Source organism: Thermobia domestica, chromosome 2 (assembly GCF_964235325.1).
Source record: "Thermobia domestica chromosome 2, izTheDome1.hap1.1, whole genome shotgun sequence".
NCBI lineage: Eukaryota > Metazoa > Arthropoda > Insecta > Zygentoma > Lepismatidae > Thermobia > Thermobia domestica.
The window spans coordinates 24,655,310-24,673,123 of record NC_137455.1 but is presented as its reverse complement, the minus strand read 5'-3'; the positions used below and the strand labels follow the sequence as shown (position 1 = coordinate 24,673,123).

At 36.7% G+C, this 17,814-nt stretch overlaps 1 protein-coding gene across 2 annotated transcripts in view; it reads left to right on the top strand.

The window, feature by feature from the left end:
• Positions 1-17,814, top strand: part of LOC145671283 (dipeptidase 1-like) — a 357,577-nt gene that overhangs the window by 151,200 nt on the left and 188,563 nt on the right. For both annotated transcript variants that reach the window (XM_081740234.1, XM_081740243.1), the window contains one exon: positions 7,928-8,060. In XM_081740234.1, the coding sequence (XP_081596360.1) occupies positions 7,928-8,060 (133 nt within the window). The remainder of the gene's footprint in view (positions 1-7,927; positions 8,061-17,814) is intronic.

The window sequence follows — 17,814 nt, the reverse complement described above, 5'->3', positions numbered from 1 at the left end:
CGTTCCGCTGCTTCCTTTATAATACAACTCATTGCACAAAAATGCTGAAGAAAAAGACAGTAGTTATGAGCCATTACCGCGTTGCGTCATGAGAAAATTTGTACTAACATCACAGTGTGAAGATATCTCAACACTTTAATCGATAAATACAGCTTTTATTTCGTCAGCCTCACACACGAAAATCAGCACAGACAACAAGTTGTCTTTAAAACGTTACACTCTTTTAAACTTTTTTTTTTTTTTTTTTTTTTTTTTACGATTCATGTGCGTCAATACATGTGTCTAGACTCTGTGTTACGAGACTTGCGGCTGCATAATGGAGCCAGGTAAGTTGTTCGTTGATTTTCAAGCGTTCGCTAGCAGCAAAATGATCGCTGGAGCATCCATCAATGAAAAATAATGACATCCGAGATCTCTGAGTGGCGTTCAAAAGGCTGAGAGAGAAATTATCGTACTAATGAAAGGAAGTTTAATGAAAAGGCTGTGAATGAATTAAAAGGCAGACTAACCTCGCTGTAAATCGAACCAAGCAAACCATGTGGAATATGGACATTTCCTTACGTGTGAGGGTTATGATTTTTTTTTTTTTAAGTAGCGGATTTTATCTTATTTTGACGTTTACATTTGGTTATGAGCATTATGACTATATACAAGGTTGAAGATTTTATCCTCTTTTGTGGGAATTTGACCGTTTTAATGGGTATTTTTGATCTATCTTTGCGTGTGATTATTAAGACTGTTGGAACTGAAGCCGACTTCTTCCATACCTTTATATTCATTTTCGTCCTTTTATACTTGTTAAATTTCTCCTTTGAGATAAGAACATAGTTATCTATCTTTCTCTGTGTTATGTGTCAGTCTTTGTGTGTATATATATATTGAATCAGACTGATTATGCAGTGCTATTGTATTTTATATTCGTTTGTTAGCAATGAAAAGTAACAGGCATAAGCTACAGAGAAGAAAATTCTTTCAATCCGATAGTACTTGTCATTCTTCAATCCTTCTGTCAAAGAAAAGAGAAAGAACTTTTTTTGTCCTGGAATTGAGACGGCTTTGCTTCTTTTCATCTGTTGGTTAACCCTTAATAGGATTAAAAGCGCGAATCCCTTCACCATAATCCCTTTGCTAGCAGAAGCTTTCTCTGTATTGATTATATTCTGTTCTTTATGCAAAGTAATATAAATATAAATTCCTCTAAAAAGATCCTTTTTAATACAAAGTCAGCTACATCAAAATTATTTTCCGTATTTCTTCATCGTCTTTATTATTATTATTATTATTATTTTATATCTTTCACAAATTTCTTTTCGCATCTTCTTTTTTTTTTAACGTTGCTCTTCTTCGTCGTGGTTATTATTTATTCGTTGCTTAGTAAAGAATTTCCTTTTATCAGCAAATTACTAGCTTACGGTTCTTAGCTAAGTATGTATCTATTCATCGGTTTTCGTATTCATTTATCAACCATTAAAAATATTTTCTCTTTAGGGAAGCAAGAACATATATTATGCAAAACTTTTTGTTCTAAGCTGAAAGGAACATTCTTTTTTTTTTTAATTACAAGTTTGCTTGATTTGAATTTAAATTAGTGCTTTCGTTTTTAATTGCATAGTTACTCGTCAAAGAGAACTTTCTTTCCTTTAGGTTAATTTTCCAACAAATTACATCCTGGCCACTAAACTACATTAAAGTCTCTAGTAATACAACTCTCAAAGAGCTTAGGCTTACTTTTAAATATAATTAATGCTACTTTATGACTCTAAAATGCTATTTTTAACTTTTTTATATTGGAGGATCATTACTTTTAACTCAAGTAACTTCACTATTGCTTGGGGGCACGGTGGCTCAGTGCTAGAACGCCTACTTGTAGTGCGTTGGATTCCTTGTTCGATTCAAGTAAGTTTGTGGTGGACAACATCGCGTCCGTGGGTCTTCTCGCGGTAATCCCGTCTCCTCCCACTTTCTTAATCCACCAATTCTTCCATCATCATTCATTTGCGTTAATCATCGTCTCCCTTAGCGTAAAGGACATAAATGGGACGTTAAACTGAAAAAATTCATTTTCATTTTCCCACCGTTGCTTCACGGTGTTAAGAAAGAATTGAAGACAGTTTCCTTCAGGGAATGGAAGTCGTGTCTTCTTGCACTAAAATGGCCTACAGACAAACAAATTGAGTAAAAGAGAAATATAATTTTTGATCTCTTAAGGGATAAGATGAATCAGTCGCAATGTTTTCATCTCTGTTCCAAAATCTCTTGGTTCTACTCTAGGCAATGTGTCCCTCTTGGGCATTGTGCTCCAAAATAGATGAAGTTGTCATTAAGTCTAGTAAGGAATACAGCACCTTTACACAAACATAATGAAGACAAAGCAGGTCTCGATCTCCTTCCTGAAGCTTTTGGATTGAGTTAGATTCTACTGGATTATTGTCAAAGTTTTGGAATTTATTTCCTAGTGGTGTTAGAACGCCTTTCCATGCTAAACTCTCCAGTGATGGCAATGGATATGTCGGTAGACTCCTATTCGCTAATTGAGCCACTGTGTAGTTTCGAGTTTCTGGATTGCTAATTGGGGTTGAATGTACCACATATTGTAACGTTGCCATGCTGTGTGATAACTTACTTTGGTAACCAACGACTGATATTTTTGAGACAAATCATTCAGTGTAGTTAGATGAAGTAAAGGTGATAGGTGATACCACCTACCAAGAACAAATTCATGGTATATCACGCTCTCGCAATTCCACCACAGACACATCATGTATTATAATCTTCTCCTATGGATGGCTGGTTGTGCCAGCTGTTCAGAGTCCAACCATTGCTCACGAATGTAGGATTGCGGTTAAAGATTCATCTTTCATCTGAAGTTAACAATGATTTTTCCATAAGTTTTCAAGAAGCTGATGACCTACCTCCACCTAAAGTCAAGCAGGTGAAGGAGTCGATTTGTAGCACCCAATAACTTCTGTTGCTTTTACCAAGAGTATGGAGATGACGCACAGTCGTAAAATGTAAAGAATTTACTTCTGTAAGCTATAGATTACTATTCATTTAGGCATATAATAAGGCGGACGAAGATAAACTCAAGCAAAACCAAATTATGAACGTATGAACTGCAATGCGATATTAAGCAAGCAGACCATGGACAAATAGCGTATTTATATGCATTCTTCCATCTCTACAAGTACTGCTGGAATGTTTGACCCCATGTTTCAGACACAGCTTAGCCCGATGAATGATTTGTTGTAATTTGTCCCGTCAGATATACGCGATAGCGTTGCCTATGTTCTGAAGTTGGACAATAACCCGTGAATCGTTACTATTTGATCTTCAAATTGACTCAGAAAAATATTGCAACTGACTAAATCAGGCAATTTTGGAATTTTGACACAATTCTGACAGTTGTAAAACAGAGCAGACTGCTTCGAAAGATGCTTGTGTTGTGTGCACTGCTGATATGTCGTTTGTCTGGCGTCAGTTGATTCACGAAAGGCTGGAATGTGTCGGTAATGTAACGCGTTGACTTCATTATGGCTTCAATAAATAAGATTTCATAGTTGTCGTCCGTACCCAACGCATCGTAACACACTCCAATCTTCACATTATGCAGCTTTAGCTCGAATATTTGCCGTGAGCTGTCCGTAGAAGAATTAAGGTGGCTACTGAGCAGGAATTAGTCCTCGCCTGTCACGAAATAAAGATTTGTATCCAGAAAATCGCTTAGGATTTCCTGCAGTAGCCATGTGCAATGCTGTACACGTCTATGGGCTTCACTTCTGCAAAGTTATTCTCTCGTAACTTACTCTATGGTCCTTCAAGCTAGGCTTGCATATTCTTCACGTCATTTTCGTCTACTGCAACAGACATTTCTGAAATTATTATAATTCTACAACATTCACTTGCGAATATTCTCGTTCTGTGCCTTGACTTTTTTTCCAACTTAAACCAAAGTTTTGAGGCTAAAAATTTTCAAACCAAACTTTTTGAACTAAAAATTTTGAAGCTAAAATTTTTAAACCAAAATTCAAGACAAAATAATGATAGGTAAAGTAAGCATTTTTTTTAAACTTTAAGAAAAATAATAAGCAAAAAAATTGAAAGTGATCAGCCAAACAAATTGCATCACCTTTCACTTTTCATCCAATCAGATTCCACCAAGATTGATGACTTTAGACTTTTGACAATATATTATTGACAATTTTATACCCATAAAAGGGGATAAACAGAAACAATCAAATTAAAAGAAGTATATATCCATGTCATAGATAACATTTACTAATGATAGTATACATTTACTAATGATAGTATACATTTTTTGACAATCCTCAAATTTAAGAGTTGGATCAATGTACTCCCCCAAATTATTAGAGGAGATCACATCAGTACCAATATTAAATATATGAAAGGAAAACAACCTCTGTACACAAACATATAATCTTATGTTATAGTAAGGTCTCATTTAAGAAGATAAGATGGGTCAATAAAGTAGCACGTGGTAATATGAATATTTTGGTAATTTTTACCTCTAAAAGAGGATAAACAGAACAACTCAAATTTTACTAAGTTATATATTCGATTGCCAGAAAACATTTACCAAATTTTATTTCTTTACAATTACCGAATTTAAAGGGTGGTCCTATGCACCCTCCGAAAATTTAAGAGGGGAGCATCAATACTCATGCCCTATGAAAAGGAATGGTCTTCTCACACATATAACCACATAAGATAATAGAACCTCATCAAAGAGGGTCAAATAGGTCAAAAACGTCCTAAATTTGAATTTTCTGCAATTTTTTACCCACAAAAGGGAACGAGATGAACCACTAAAACTTACCGAGGTACATTCCCAGTTCTATGCTACCTTACATTAAAAAAAAAAGGCAATTACCAAATTTTAAGGATTGTTTCTTTCCTGATGTTTAGGGGTGATCCCTGTCAAAATCAAGATTGCATTGACCTCTATGACATCATATCACGTGACGTCTCTCAGCCAATTTTTGTCGATTGAGTCATAACGCCAGCCTTACTTTCCTGATGAATAAGGAAATTGCGATGAAACAAGGAAACCTTGCAAAAATCCAGTCACACGGTATTTGTCCACTACAAAAGCCGATCCAAAGAACTCGGACCGATTCATGGATCTCAAGCGTCATTGTTGAATGCTCTTCCACTGACCCACCGTTACTCCCTTGTAAATCCAGGCAAAAAAGGTATTGACAAGCAAGGTTTTAGGAGATATAGCTATATCTTGATAACATGCATAACGTCTACAGTAAATAAAGCACAGGGATAACGTGTAAGAAAATTGTTTATTATGAGATGGCAGAAGAGCATAGCAGACAATATATCAGACAACTATTATTTCCAACAAGAAAACCTGATCATTTCAACTATGAATATTTTAAAGACTGAAGAAGTTTTCTTATCAGTATTGACGTAATCAATAACTGGCCATTTTGAGTCATAGCTACTCATTATCAGTTTTAATTGACAGAAACTTCCTTTTACGTTTACATTTATTATACTCTGAGGCTAAAGAAGACGCATGACTCCACATAGCGTAGTCGCTAAGGCGCTCGCCTTTGGCACGAGCAGTCCCGGATTCGATTCCCGGTGGGAACACTCGGCCCAAAAAAGTGTAAAAGTTTTATCAAGCCAACCATCCATCCCAAGTGTAGTTTTCCTGAATTTTCCTTAGTCACTCAAGGCAAATGCCTGGATGGTACCTAAGATAATGGTCCCAGTCCTCTACGTCCCTTCCCAGGCCTCCACGTACCTTCCCAGGTCTCTACGTACCTTTCCAGGCCTCTACGTCCCTTCCCAGGCCTCTACGTCCCTTCCCAGGCCTCTACGTCCCTTCCCAGGCCTCTACGTACCTTTCACCTCCCTTTATTCCTCCCAATTTCCACGAGCAGTGTGATCGGTGAAAGACGTGTCCCTCATACGTGGTGGGCTAATATAGCCGTACCTGTCGAAGACTCAAAAATCAAATTCCTAATTCTAACCCTGGTATAGAAGACATTGATGATAATATTGAACAAAATGCTGAAATGAAGGAAGTCGGAGGAAAAGGGAGAGCTCCCAGCTCCGAGGAAATATATAGATATAGGCCGGTATTCAGAGAGAATTCGTTAATCGAATGTTAGTCACAGACTAGTTAGTAAGCATACTAACTCTTTACTAAGGAAAGTGTACTTTTTGGTATTCAGAGTCTACTTTGAGTGCAACTAAAATGATGATTTGGGTATGATTCACTTATAGAACCCCAATGCATCGGTGAGTAAAATAAATGTGGAAAAGTAGGTGAGCGCATGCGTAGTCTGTAAAAATGAAAATACATGAATTACGAAATACGAAATGTTGTGTCGCACGCTAAACCGTGGGTAAAAGATTAGTCTCTGCTCTAGATTAATTAGTCACCTGTGAGTAACTTCGTCCAATACTACGTCCTAATCAGAGTCTCTGAATACAATTTTGATAACCATCCGTTAGTCAACCCTGTAGTATGGTGTTAATCAAACGTCAAAACGACTCTGCATAAGGCCCATAATATTCTTCACCACAAACGCACATATCCTGCGATTGTACCAGATGTTCCCTGCATCATAGAAATGATCACGGTTGTGCGACTGTGCCACGGTTATCTTTCTTCTTTTAGCCTGCTTGACATAACGGGCATTATGCAGAGTCGTTGTGAAGTGTGATTAGTCCCATACTAAAGAGTTCGATTAACATATGTTTAATGTAGTAGTCAGGCCTTTAGTATGACGCTAATCATAATTTGAAACGACTCTACATAAAGCGGAACATTTCCTGGTTAGTAAGTTTGTGTGCCTCTAGCAACTTAAGCATTTAGCATTGTATAAAAACATGTTTTCCTATTCTACTTTCAATATATTACAATCATATACATATTTATTGATCAAATGTATTAGTCGAGTGGTATAGTATTGTTTGCTAATCATATTTACATTTGCTCCCAGAGGTTTAAAATTAATAACATAAATTGAATCGTTTAAGCTGCTACCCTCAGGATAAAAAATATTTCATAAAACAATACATACAATATCTTTCTTTTCTGCGGTTCACAATTCAATATTGCCAGCCAGCCAGCAGATGATTAAAAGAATGGACATATCTGATGAAAATGGAATTTACCTGCTTGATATGGTGTGGGACCACCTTTACCCTATAAAACAGCTTTGATTCTAGGATTAGGGTAAGCAATTAGATTTTTGGGCTATCGGCATGTATGGCAATGTTAGCCCGTCACACACATATAAGGGATGACGTCCTTTGGCCATCACACTTATCGGGAAATTGAAGAGGGGGAAAGGAATGAGGAAGAAAGGAAGTAGCCTAAGACTATTGTGTTAGATACCATCCCGGCATTTGCCTAGTGTAAAGGAGGGAAATCTAAATCAGGATGGCTGACCTCAAAATACTTGTTCAACTTGTCAGTCGAGTGTCCTCACCGGCAACCCAACCCGGAACTGCTCGCACCGAAGGCGAGAGCGTTACCGACTGCCAGCTAAGATCCATTATGAAACGAAAGCATATGGCGTGATCAGTGCACAAGAGAGTCAAGTCGATGTTTCTGGTAATTTAGGATATATTCCATTTTTGAGATATCTATCAGAATACTTAAGCAGTAACCCAGTCTCATACATTCTCAGCGGTCTATGGAGACGTTAAATTCGAAACTATGTTAACCTCAAGGTCCACAGCAAGTCATTCTAGTAAGTTTCTGCATGATTCCAATTCAGTTTTAGAAAATTAATGTTAGAATTCTTTAAATACATACGTTCCGGCTATCTCCTGTCCCAAAAGCTTTTCTTGTTAATGTTTCCAGCGTAATGAAAGAAATTTATAAACGAATTAATAAAGTAAAAAATTTAATTTATATGTATATTCTATTTCATTACAGTTCTGGTCCGCCTACGTCCCGTGTAGTTCACAGTATTTGGATGCTGTTCAATTGACGCTGGAGCAAATTGATGTAATCCAAAGACTGGTCGATAAGTACCCAGCACATATGCAGATTGTCACTTCTGTTCGAGGTATGTAAAAAAAAATATTTTCCAAACAATAATAGTAATTACCATATAATTAATATTATAAAAACTATCACGCTCCAGAAGATTATTTTCACTTAAACAAACACAGCTGATTAGGTTCAGTAAATTATAGAAAAACGACAACCATTTGTCGTTTGTTATTAAAATAGAGCTTAGGGTTAAGTTGCTCTAAGCCAGAATTCCCTACCTTTTTAATAAAGTTGAATTATCTGTTTGTTTACCCTAAATTATACAAACACATTTGAGTGCTCTGGGTTTCATAAATGCTTTTAAACATGAATATACAATTTTCTATCTTAAAAAAGAATAACTTTCTAGTCGTAATCGTAACGCATGGTTTCTATTACCAAATATCTTGTACAATTATCACAGATAAATGATAGGATTTTTTGTTCACAATTTTAGGTGAAATAAATACCTTTGTTTTTGTCTAATTCTTGTTACTATTTAAATGGCAAAAATAAAAGATTTTTACATAAATAAAAGCGGAGGAAATTTAGAGAAGAAATTTAATTACTATGTGATTTTTTTTTAAAAAAATGTATATACACGGTGTTAATGAACTATACCGACACATCAAAATGCGCAAAATTTTCTATGGACATGTGGGCAAAAGTGCACAGTTACAGAACTAGGATAATGTGGAAAAACTATATTGAATCCCGTGTTATTTCGAATGCTAAAACCCGTGGAGTGGCGGTTCACAACAGCGTAAAGGAAGTCACAAATAAGCAATCCAAATATATATATATTAGTGCAGTGTGTGCTCAAGGGACTTCCGATATGACATAATTCTCATACATGTTTCCAACGGACTTGTCAGATATGCTTAAAATTATACAGCAGCGAATACTTAATGCGTCGGTAATAAGTTGGAACTGTTAGAGACTACCAGCTCCACGATTCCTTGTGTTATGAATAACGCGTGTTGCGATATATTGTTGTACGGTTTGTTTCAGAGTTTTCACACATATATGTGAAATAAAATATCTGGGCATGCGTTATTTCGAAGGCAAAGAATCGTGGAGCTAACAGTCAATATCATTTCTGACTTTCCGCTGACGCATTCCCTACTCACCGAAGTCAAAGTGTACCTTTTGTTTACTTTGGATTTACCTTTTATAACGATATTGTTATAACAACTTTTTAACCAACCCTCATATTTCCAATGCTAGTTCTTGGAATTGATGTGTAGCCAGTCGAAATTCGCAGAAGAGCGAAACAGTGGAATTTTTCTACCCAAAAGGTGCCTCATTCTTCAAGATATTTCAGCACCTCTTGTCGGTCCTTATTTAGTAAAGTATTCGTTCGTTCCCTCACCGACACCCACGCAGAATTGATTCCAATGCAACATTATTAGATCATGCGTCATAATGTGAATTTTTGTGAATAATTACTTATTTTTTTACACTGTTATGTACGTCAATATTATTAATGTGCTTTCAATCAAAAGGTAATCAATCCATTGTTTCTTGTTATTGAAACAGTGATATAAAAACCAAATGTTTTATGTGAACTATTTTTTGTTCCACCATTATATTCATACGCTCTGAAACAAACCAAGAGAAGTGGCGCTCAAAAGAGGCGCGAGAGTGCTCATCAAGAACTCACAGCTACAACACGCGTCTATCCGATCGTGTGAATATTTTATATAAAGTCAAAGCACGCAATAAGTAGTTAATAATGCAAGTAACAAAATAAAAATTTTAACTCAACACTCTTCTAAAGTGGAATAATTTCATAAACCCACCAAAATGAAACCGAAGATGGACTATTAAACAACATATGAAATTTGCACATAGGAGGACTCTTATGCTGGTAATCGTAAGAAATATTTTTTATTAGTGACGCAAAAGAAGAAAATACCTTTGGGATGAACTTCAAAATCCTCACGAAATTTATTGTGGCTTTTCGACCGTGAAATCCGTACATTTCTATCGGTATCGTTTCGTGCGCGTCCGAATCGATTTCTATGGGCCATCGTCGTTATTTTTCAGTATTTTGATTAATATATATATATGTCATGCTAGTGATATTCCGTATATTCTTGTTTTCGTAAAAGTTGAAATATAAATACGATTATCCAGTATTTGGTGCACAAGATACTTTTATGAATCATGAGATCATATATAACTTAAAAGTGCTATTGTGTGTGATATTTAGTGTTTTCTTTTAATTGGTGAAAGAGAAGTATCTTATCATACTATGTGCATAATTTAGTTCAGCATCTGCTTACAGGTAAAGTACATCAAAAGTAGCGCAGTACAAAGATATATTTTGTCTATCTGCAACCATCTGGTGTTACCCAGGGCCGCAACTAGGGGGGGGCAGAGGGGGCACGTGCCCCGGGCGCGTGGTTGGAGGGGGCGCCGGAAAGAAGATATATCAATTGTTTTAAAAATCGCACCCTTTCCCTTGAGGAACTTATTCTAGAGGTTAAAAGAAATCAAAAGTTCACTTGGCCTTTTCCTTTTCTCTTTTCGTTGATTATATATATATATATACATAAGGTAAACGCGCCTGAATTCGACAGGCACCCGAATTCGACATACCTGTGTTTAAATGTTGTGAAATAAGCGTAAGATGTCATCCCTGCAATCGCGAATAGAAGTGGCAACATTATGGGAGTGTCCTTTCTCGTGTCAAAAGTGCGGTTACAGTAGATGAGTCATATGTATGGAGAGAAGAAGTACATTGTTGTGTGTGTGACACACTCTTCGAGAAAAAACACATAATCTTAAGAAAATCATAAGACGGCAGGTTATTTTCGTAAGACTTTTATTAAAGTTACGTTTGCTTCAAGCAAATAGTGGTACTTTAATGTTGTAAAGGAGTTTCAATCAGTGCGTTTTGTTTTCTTCTGTGAGGACAAAGGTTGTGATGTAACATGAACGGGGGGTTGTCAAAACACGATCCTTTATTTGTAACGTGAACCGGATTTCGACAAGGTTGTCGAATTCATTCTCAGTAGTGCAAATATAATTTTAACTGAATATCTAAACGTACAAGTATGTTCAAAGTCTTTCATAAAGCTATTTGTTGCATAATTCTCCGAAAGTTGTAACCTCAGTTCGACATGGAATGTCGAAATCAGGTTCCAGCATGTCGAATTGAGGATCATTGAAATAACTACTCAGTTCAGAAAATTTAAGTTGTTTTCTTTCGCCCGTCTGATAATTTCTGCATAATAATAAAACAATATTTGAATCTGAGAAGAGATTACTACTACTAATACTGCCGACTTAATATTTTACATGGATATAACTGCAGGTGTCGAATTCAGATACCGCAACTGTCGAAACCAGGTGAAGTGTGTCGAATTCGGGTACCATTGGCGAGTTCCAGTTTCATAAAAAAATTTAACATTAGCATTTGAGCCTTGAAGTAACTTTTAGTATTGGTAGAGACCGTACATTTCAAGGAAAAAAATGGGCCAACACCGACCAATATTATGGTCACAGTAGGCAATTGATTTTGAAAAAGGTCCTTAACCTGTCGAAATCCGGCGCGTTTACCTTATATATATATATATATATATATATATATATATATATATATATATATATATATATATAGAGAGAGAGAGAGAGAGAGAGAGAGAGAGAGAGAGAGAGAGAGAGAGAGAGTCTCATCTAAATAGGTGTAATGTCATACATTAAAAACCTAATATTGCATGCATTTGTTCCCTTGGGCGACCACAGAGAATCCGCCCCCCTTTCCTTTTCCTACCACAAGGAGCTGTTTGTTTGTATAATTCCATTGAGAACAGCTCTGAAGTTTAAAACGCTGTTATCAATAGGGGCGGGGGCGAAAAGTTCCCGATTTTTGTTGCTTGCTGGTGGTTGAAGAGTTTAGTTCAGACGCGCCCCCTGTAATGTTACGCAATTGCTGTAATGTTTTTAAACTAGAGGGCAGTTTTGTGGCGGAAAAGATAATTTACTTGTTTCTTGTACGCCTACCAAGAGATTTTGCGAGTGAAGGCTGTATGAAGCTTTATCTATTAGTTTTGCTTGAGAGCTTTCGGAGGCATTTTGAATTGTTATCTATCAGTCCAACTTATGCTTTATTATGCTTTATTGTTAATTTCAATCATTTTTTTACATTAATCGTGTATAATGTATAATATATTTACTATACATTAAATAATCTAAATATCTTGATCTATTTATTAATATTTTATGAAGCAATTTCTTTCATATTTAATGAACTTTCTAGTTAATGCACTGTAAAGAGAGATGCTTTGCTCGAATCAGTTTTTTCTATCACTTGTGTGCACCTTAGAGGTGCATATATACAGAAACAGAAAGTATACAGAAAGGTGCCCAAAAGGTACAGAAAGTGCTCAAGTTCGAGAGGTACACATAACAATATAGTGTGGAGTTCTTGTGTGCTTCATTGTTGATGGAAAGTTTTCTTCTTTTCTCCACATCAAAGGATTACACCGAAAAATTTACAGAAATAAAAATAAGCTTTTCATTGTTGCATTGTTATGTTCTCAATGATTTTGGATCGTAAATATTGGTTTTAAAAACATTTCTTATCAGAATTGGCATTTTGCAAACTCATTGACCATCTGATCAACATTCAAACTATAATGAAAAAACTTTGACGCTTTGGAACACCCGTGACATCAATAGTCGCGCGGGCTACAGATTTGCCGTGTCGTGACAAAACGCTATAACTTTGGCGGAGAAGTTTTGCGAAAATGAGCCGTAAAGTTTTCATCCGAAAATGTGATCTGTATCGTGGAGAACGAGTGTAACTAGGCAATAATGGTCAACCAATCAATTTTCACCAAATTTAATCACACAACATGCATTTACGTACCATTACATGTAACCACGTGTTTCCAAAGTCAAGATACACAGGTTCTACACGATACAGATCACATTTTCTGATGAAAACTTTACGGCTCTTTTTCGCAAAACTGCTCCGCCAATGTTACAGCGTTTTGTCATGACACGGCAGAGATGTAGCCCATGAAACTTTCAAGTAGAATAACAATGAGATCCTTTCGATTTTACGTTTGACCACACCCTAAACACGCAGAATGATAGTTGATAGAAAGGTACACAGACACCCTTTGAGTTATCATCTCGAATTACTTTGCGGCAAAAAAAATAAAAACGCTGGGCTACAATGGTAGCCCGCGCGTACTTAAAAATCGATATAACTAGTTTCATTAAGAATGTTATTTACAGTTGCAATCCATAAGTGATACTTTTCGACTAAACCTTGGAAGGGAGGGGGGGGGGCGCCGAATTGTGTGTTTGCCCCGGGTGACAGAAACCCTAGTTGCGGGCCTGGTGTTACCTATGATAGTTGTTCCCACCTCAAGCTTTCTTTTGAAGGTATTAATACATTTGCTCAGAATCGAACCCAGGACTGTCATATATTGGCTTTTCCCTAACAGGGACAGGTAAGAATCGAACCCTGATGCTGTTATACTTTATGTAAGAGCATATCTGAAGATTTGTTGGTCAGTCTGAAAGTAATGCCCTGTATAAAATACCTTGCACATTGGTGAAGTAGGCATTTTTGCAAGTCGTTAGGGTAACATCCATTACACTAATGTTAACTGCTATTTCATAGATTTTTGTCTTCAAAATAACGCGTGTCACAATGTATGTATAGAGTTCCTTCACGCTTGTAAACTGCCTTAAGTCAGAAACTATACACTTTTGCCCACAGGTCCATATAAACATTAGCTCATTTTGAAGAAAGGAATCACCTCAAACTTTCTCCGTATAGTTCATGCACACCCTGTATATTTGTAAATCTAATATTGATACCAATATAATAGTATAAGAGGTTTCAGCTGCTCTTCCCGGAAACTGTGGCGCCGACACTCAAGTAGTACCACGAACTACTAAAAGCAAGAACGAATTAAATCATTTAGAGCGCGTGACTCTGAAAGAATTGGCCAATGATACACTAAGCTACTACCAGTAGCAGACGATGCAGCTAGTTACAACTTCAGCCGATAGTGTCGCCAAGTTACTTTTGTTGCATTGTGGGAAAGATTTGAATTTCCATTAGGAATATAAGGAGCGGGTCATCAGGGAAATCAGTGACCAATATTATGTTGAACCTTTGTTACTATCTTGTTTTCTTGTGTTATTATTTTGAGTATTTACTAGACTATTTGGTGAAAGGTTATCCTTTATTAGGTAAACTAAAGGAAAGTTGAAAAGATATTACGTTTCATTTTCATTTTTTTAAATATAGCTACTTTTATTTCCTATAATTTTATATAATAGAAGGAAACCCCTTGTGCAAAGCTTATACATATCCACGCGTGTCTGTTGAACAGTGACGTCTCCTCCCCCATCAGTACATCATTATAATTTTAAGTGCTATTTTCTTTGTGATATTTTGACCCAACAGCTGTATCCTCGTTCAAAAAATATTCAGCATTATGTCAGCGTATTCGCCGCTTTTTAAACGTCTCTTACAAGGAAATTGTGCAGCTTTAGAACTTCGTTCATTAGACGTTTTTTTTTTTAATCTTCATATTTACTATCACCTCCATCAGTTTGTTGGTATATTGTCTTAACACCTGGTATACATAATCCGGTAACCAAATAATTTTTATTTTATTTCTGTAAATGCCGTTCGATTACGGTAATTTTCTTGGAGGCTTTCCTATCATGCCCAGTATATTCTACCAACAATTCCAATCATTTTGTAGATAACTGTACAAACTTTTTCTTCTGATTGGCTTCTGATTATTTACTTAATTTTTAAAGTTAATTAATTTAGTTTAAATTAGTTTAGTTAAGATCGTCATTTTGTGTTATTAGCAACAATAGAAAGCATCTATATAGGAATTTTCAAATAAGTATACTTGAAGGAGATTTGCTGCTACCAGGAGCCAATCAGAAGAAAGATGTTTCAGGTGTTGTACATACAGTTATCCTGTATCTCATAGCGTCTGATGAAGCCAAAGAGTTAGTTGGTGAAACTGTAACACATATTTAATTTTTAATGAAAATATGTGATTTTGCTCAACAAACAATTAGTATAAAATGTAATTATATACAAAGCAAAGCTTCTACTTATGGAAAATATCACAAACATTTTGATAAGAGAAATACTTTAGTTGATAGGGCTCATGATAATGAAGCTTATAGGCAATAGAAGCTTCCTTTCATAGCAGATAATTCTGAGCACTAAATGTTCAATGGTTTTCTTTAAGAAAATGCAAAAAAAAGTATCGAAGAACATCCTTTTTATCCGCTTAAGCAGATATTTACTTATTTATCCGAGAGTTCGCAGCCTTGTAAGCATTCTTTGAACTTTCAGTCCCGGGCACGAAATGTATTGGTTGTTTGAATGGAAGTTTAGTATTCCAAGGCTCTAAAAGACATGGACTTACAGCTTAGAAATGGAATCTGGAACACGTGAGCACCCATCGAGAATCGAACTAAAGCTTCCCGCGCCAAAGTTGCGTATATTAACCACTTCAGAGTTGATGCACTGAAAGGAGGCATAGACTTGTGATTATCGGAAACAAAAGGAAAACATGGAGTATGAAGTATTTATAGATAAAATGAATTTTTTTCAGCTTAACGGTCAACGATTATGCCCTTTATACTAAGGGAAATTATGCCCTTTATGCTAAGGGAAATTATGAACTTTATGCTAAGGGAAATTATGCCCTTTATGCTAAGGGAAATTATGCCCTTTATGATTAAGGCAAGTGAATAATGATGGGAAAATCGGTGGAATGAAAATATGAGAGGAGAGGGAGTTTCCCGAGAAAAGCCATGGATACGATGCTGTCCACCACAAACTTACTTGGCCGGGTATCGAACCAGGGACCCCAGGCACCAGAGGTAAGCGCTCTACCACTGAGCTACCATCCTATTTATAAATGAGAAGCCAGGTAAAAAAGATTGAGATCTTAAGTTCAACAATAAATTACCAAAAAAAAAAGTAGGAGGATATATATATATATTACATTCGGGTTCATACTCCAAATCCTTCACAATAAGTACTACACGCCTCTGGAACAGTTTTCCTCAATACATAATATTTGAACAGTTGCAAATAAAAGAATCTGTGAATTCCCTTTCTTAAGCAAGAATAAAGATATAAGTGGACCATGAGGCATTTTCGTCTTACCAGATTATGTACTACCTATGAACGAAGAAACACCTAATTAGTAATACTATTAATTTCAACAGTTCATATATCTATATCTATACCTATCTCTCTCTCTCTCTCTCTCTCTCTCTATATATATATATATATATATATATATATATATATATATATATATATATATATATATATATATATATATATATATAGCGTATAGTGTTTTAAAACAATACCGATAACGTTTCGGAGGTAAGACGAAAAGTATAGATCAACCTGGGTGCAGAAATTCTTCCTTTCAGAGTTATAGGCTACCGAAAAAATAAAAAAAAAGATTAACTTTAATGGTCCCTGGGTCCAAACGTATGGGACATACCGTAGTAGCGTCAAGAGTTTACTTAGGAACTAATATGTGCGCTATCCAAAATATATCTTTTAAAACCGTAAGGTACTCACGCAACAATTTTTATAGAGGGAGTCTGGCTTAGCACATAATTTGAAGTACTCACCAACTACCTCTATAAAAGTTGTTGCGGAAGTACCGCAGGATTCTGAAACATGAATACTTGAATAGGGCACATGCTAGTTCCTAAATAAAGTCTGACGCGACTACGGTAGGTCCCATAGTATTGGAGCTATGGACTTTTAAAGTTTATTCTTTCAAGTTTTCGGCAGCCTATAACTCCTATTTCTGCGTCTAGTCTTATCTTGGTGTTAGAAGTCACATCCTAACCATTCTCGGTGTTGTTTTGAAACTCTCTCTCTTTCTCTCTCTCTCTCTCTCTCTCTCTCTCTCTCTCTCTCTCTATATATATATATATATATATATATATATATATATATATATATATATATATATATATGCAGATGGTGATCAGAAAAATGGAAACACCTGTAGTTAGCAACGCGTCAGATGTATGGGTTGGCATTGTTGTCGTGGCGCCCGCAGCGCCGGACCGCTGGTGCTGGTGTTTTAGGTCGGTCTCCATACTACGTTAGGCGCAATGGAACAGCAGTGACCAGTGGCTGCAGCAGACGGAGGTAGTGTAAAATGGGAGACCTCTCAGATTTTCAAAGAGGGCAAATTGTTGGTGCGCGGTTATGTGGAGTGAGTGTGACGGCAGTGGCTACTCTGTTAGGTGTGTCGCGTGGGAGAGTGTCGAAGGTGATGACGGCCTACACAACACACGGGAAAACCACATCGGGGAAGCGGAACAGTGGGCGGAAGAAAATCATGAGTGACAGGTCAAGCCGGGTATTAAAGCGCATTGTCACGCAGAACCGTCGTGCCACTGTGGAGGAAGTGACGGAGGAACTCAATCAGCACCTCCCCCACCCTGTTTCGACAATCACAGTCCGCCGCGAATTACATGACATGAACTTACGGGGTCGTTTTGCACGGGCCAAACCGCTCATCAGGGACCATAACGCTTTCGCACGCCGCAAATGGTGCCGCGACCATGCAACTTGGACCGTTGAGGACTGGAAACGTGTGATATGATCGGATGAGTCATCCTTCACCCTATTCCCAACCACGGGCCGTGTTTATGTGTGGAGAACGCCCAAAGAAGCTTATGATCTGCAGTGTCTCCACCCAACTGTGAAACATGGCGGCGGCTCGGTGATGCTGTGG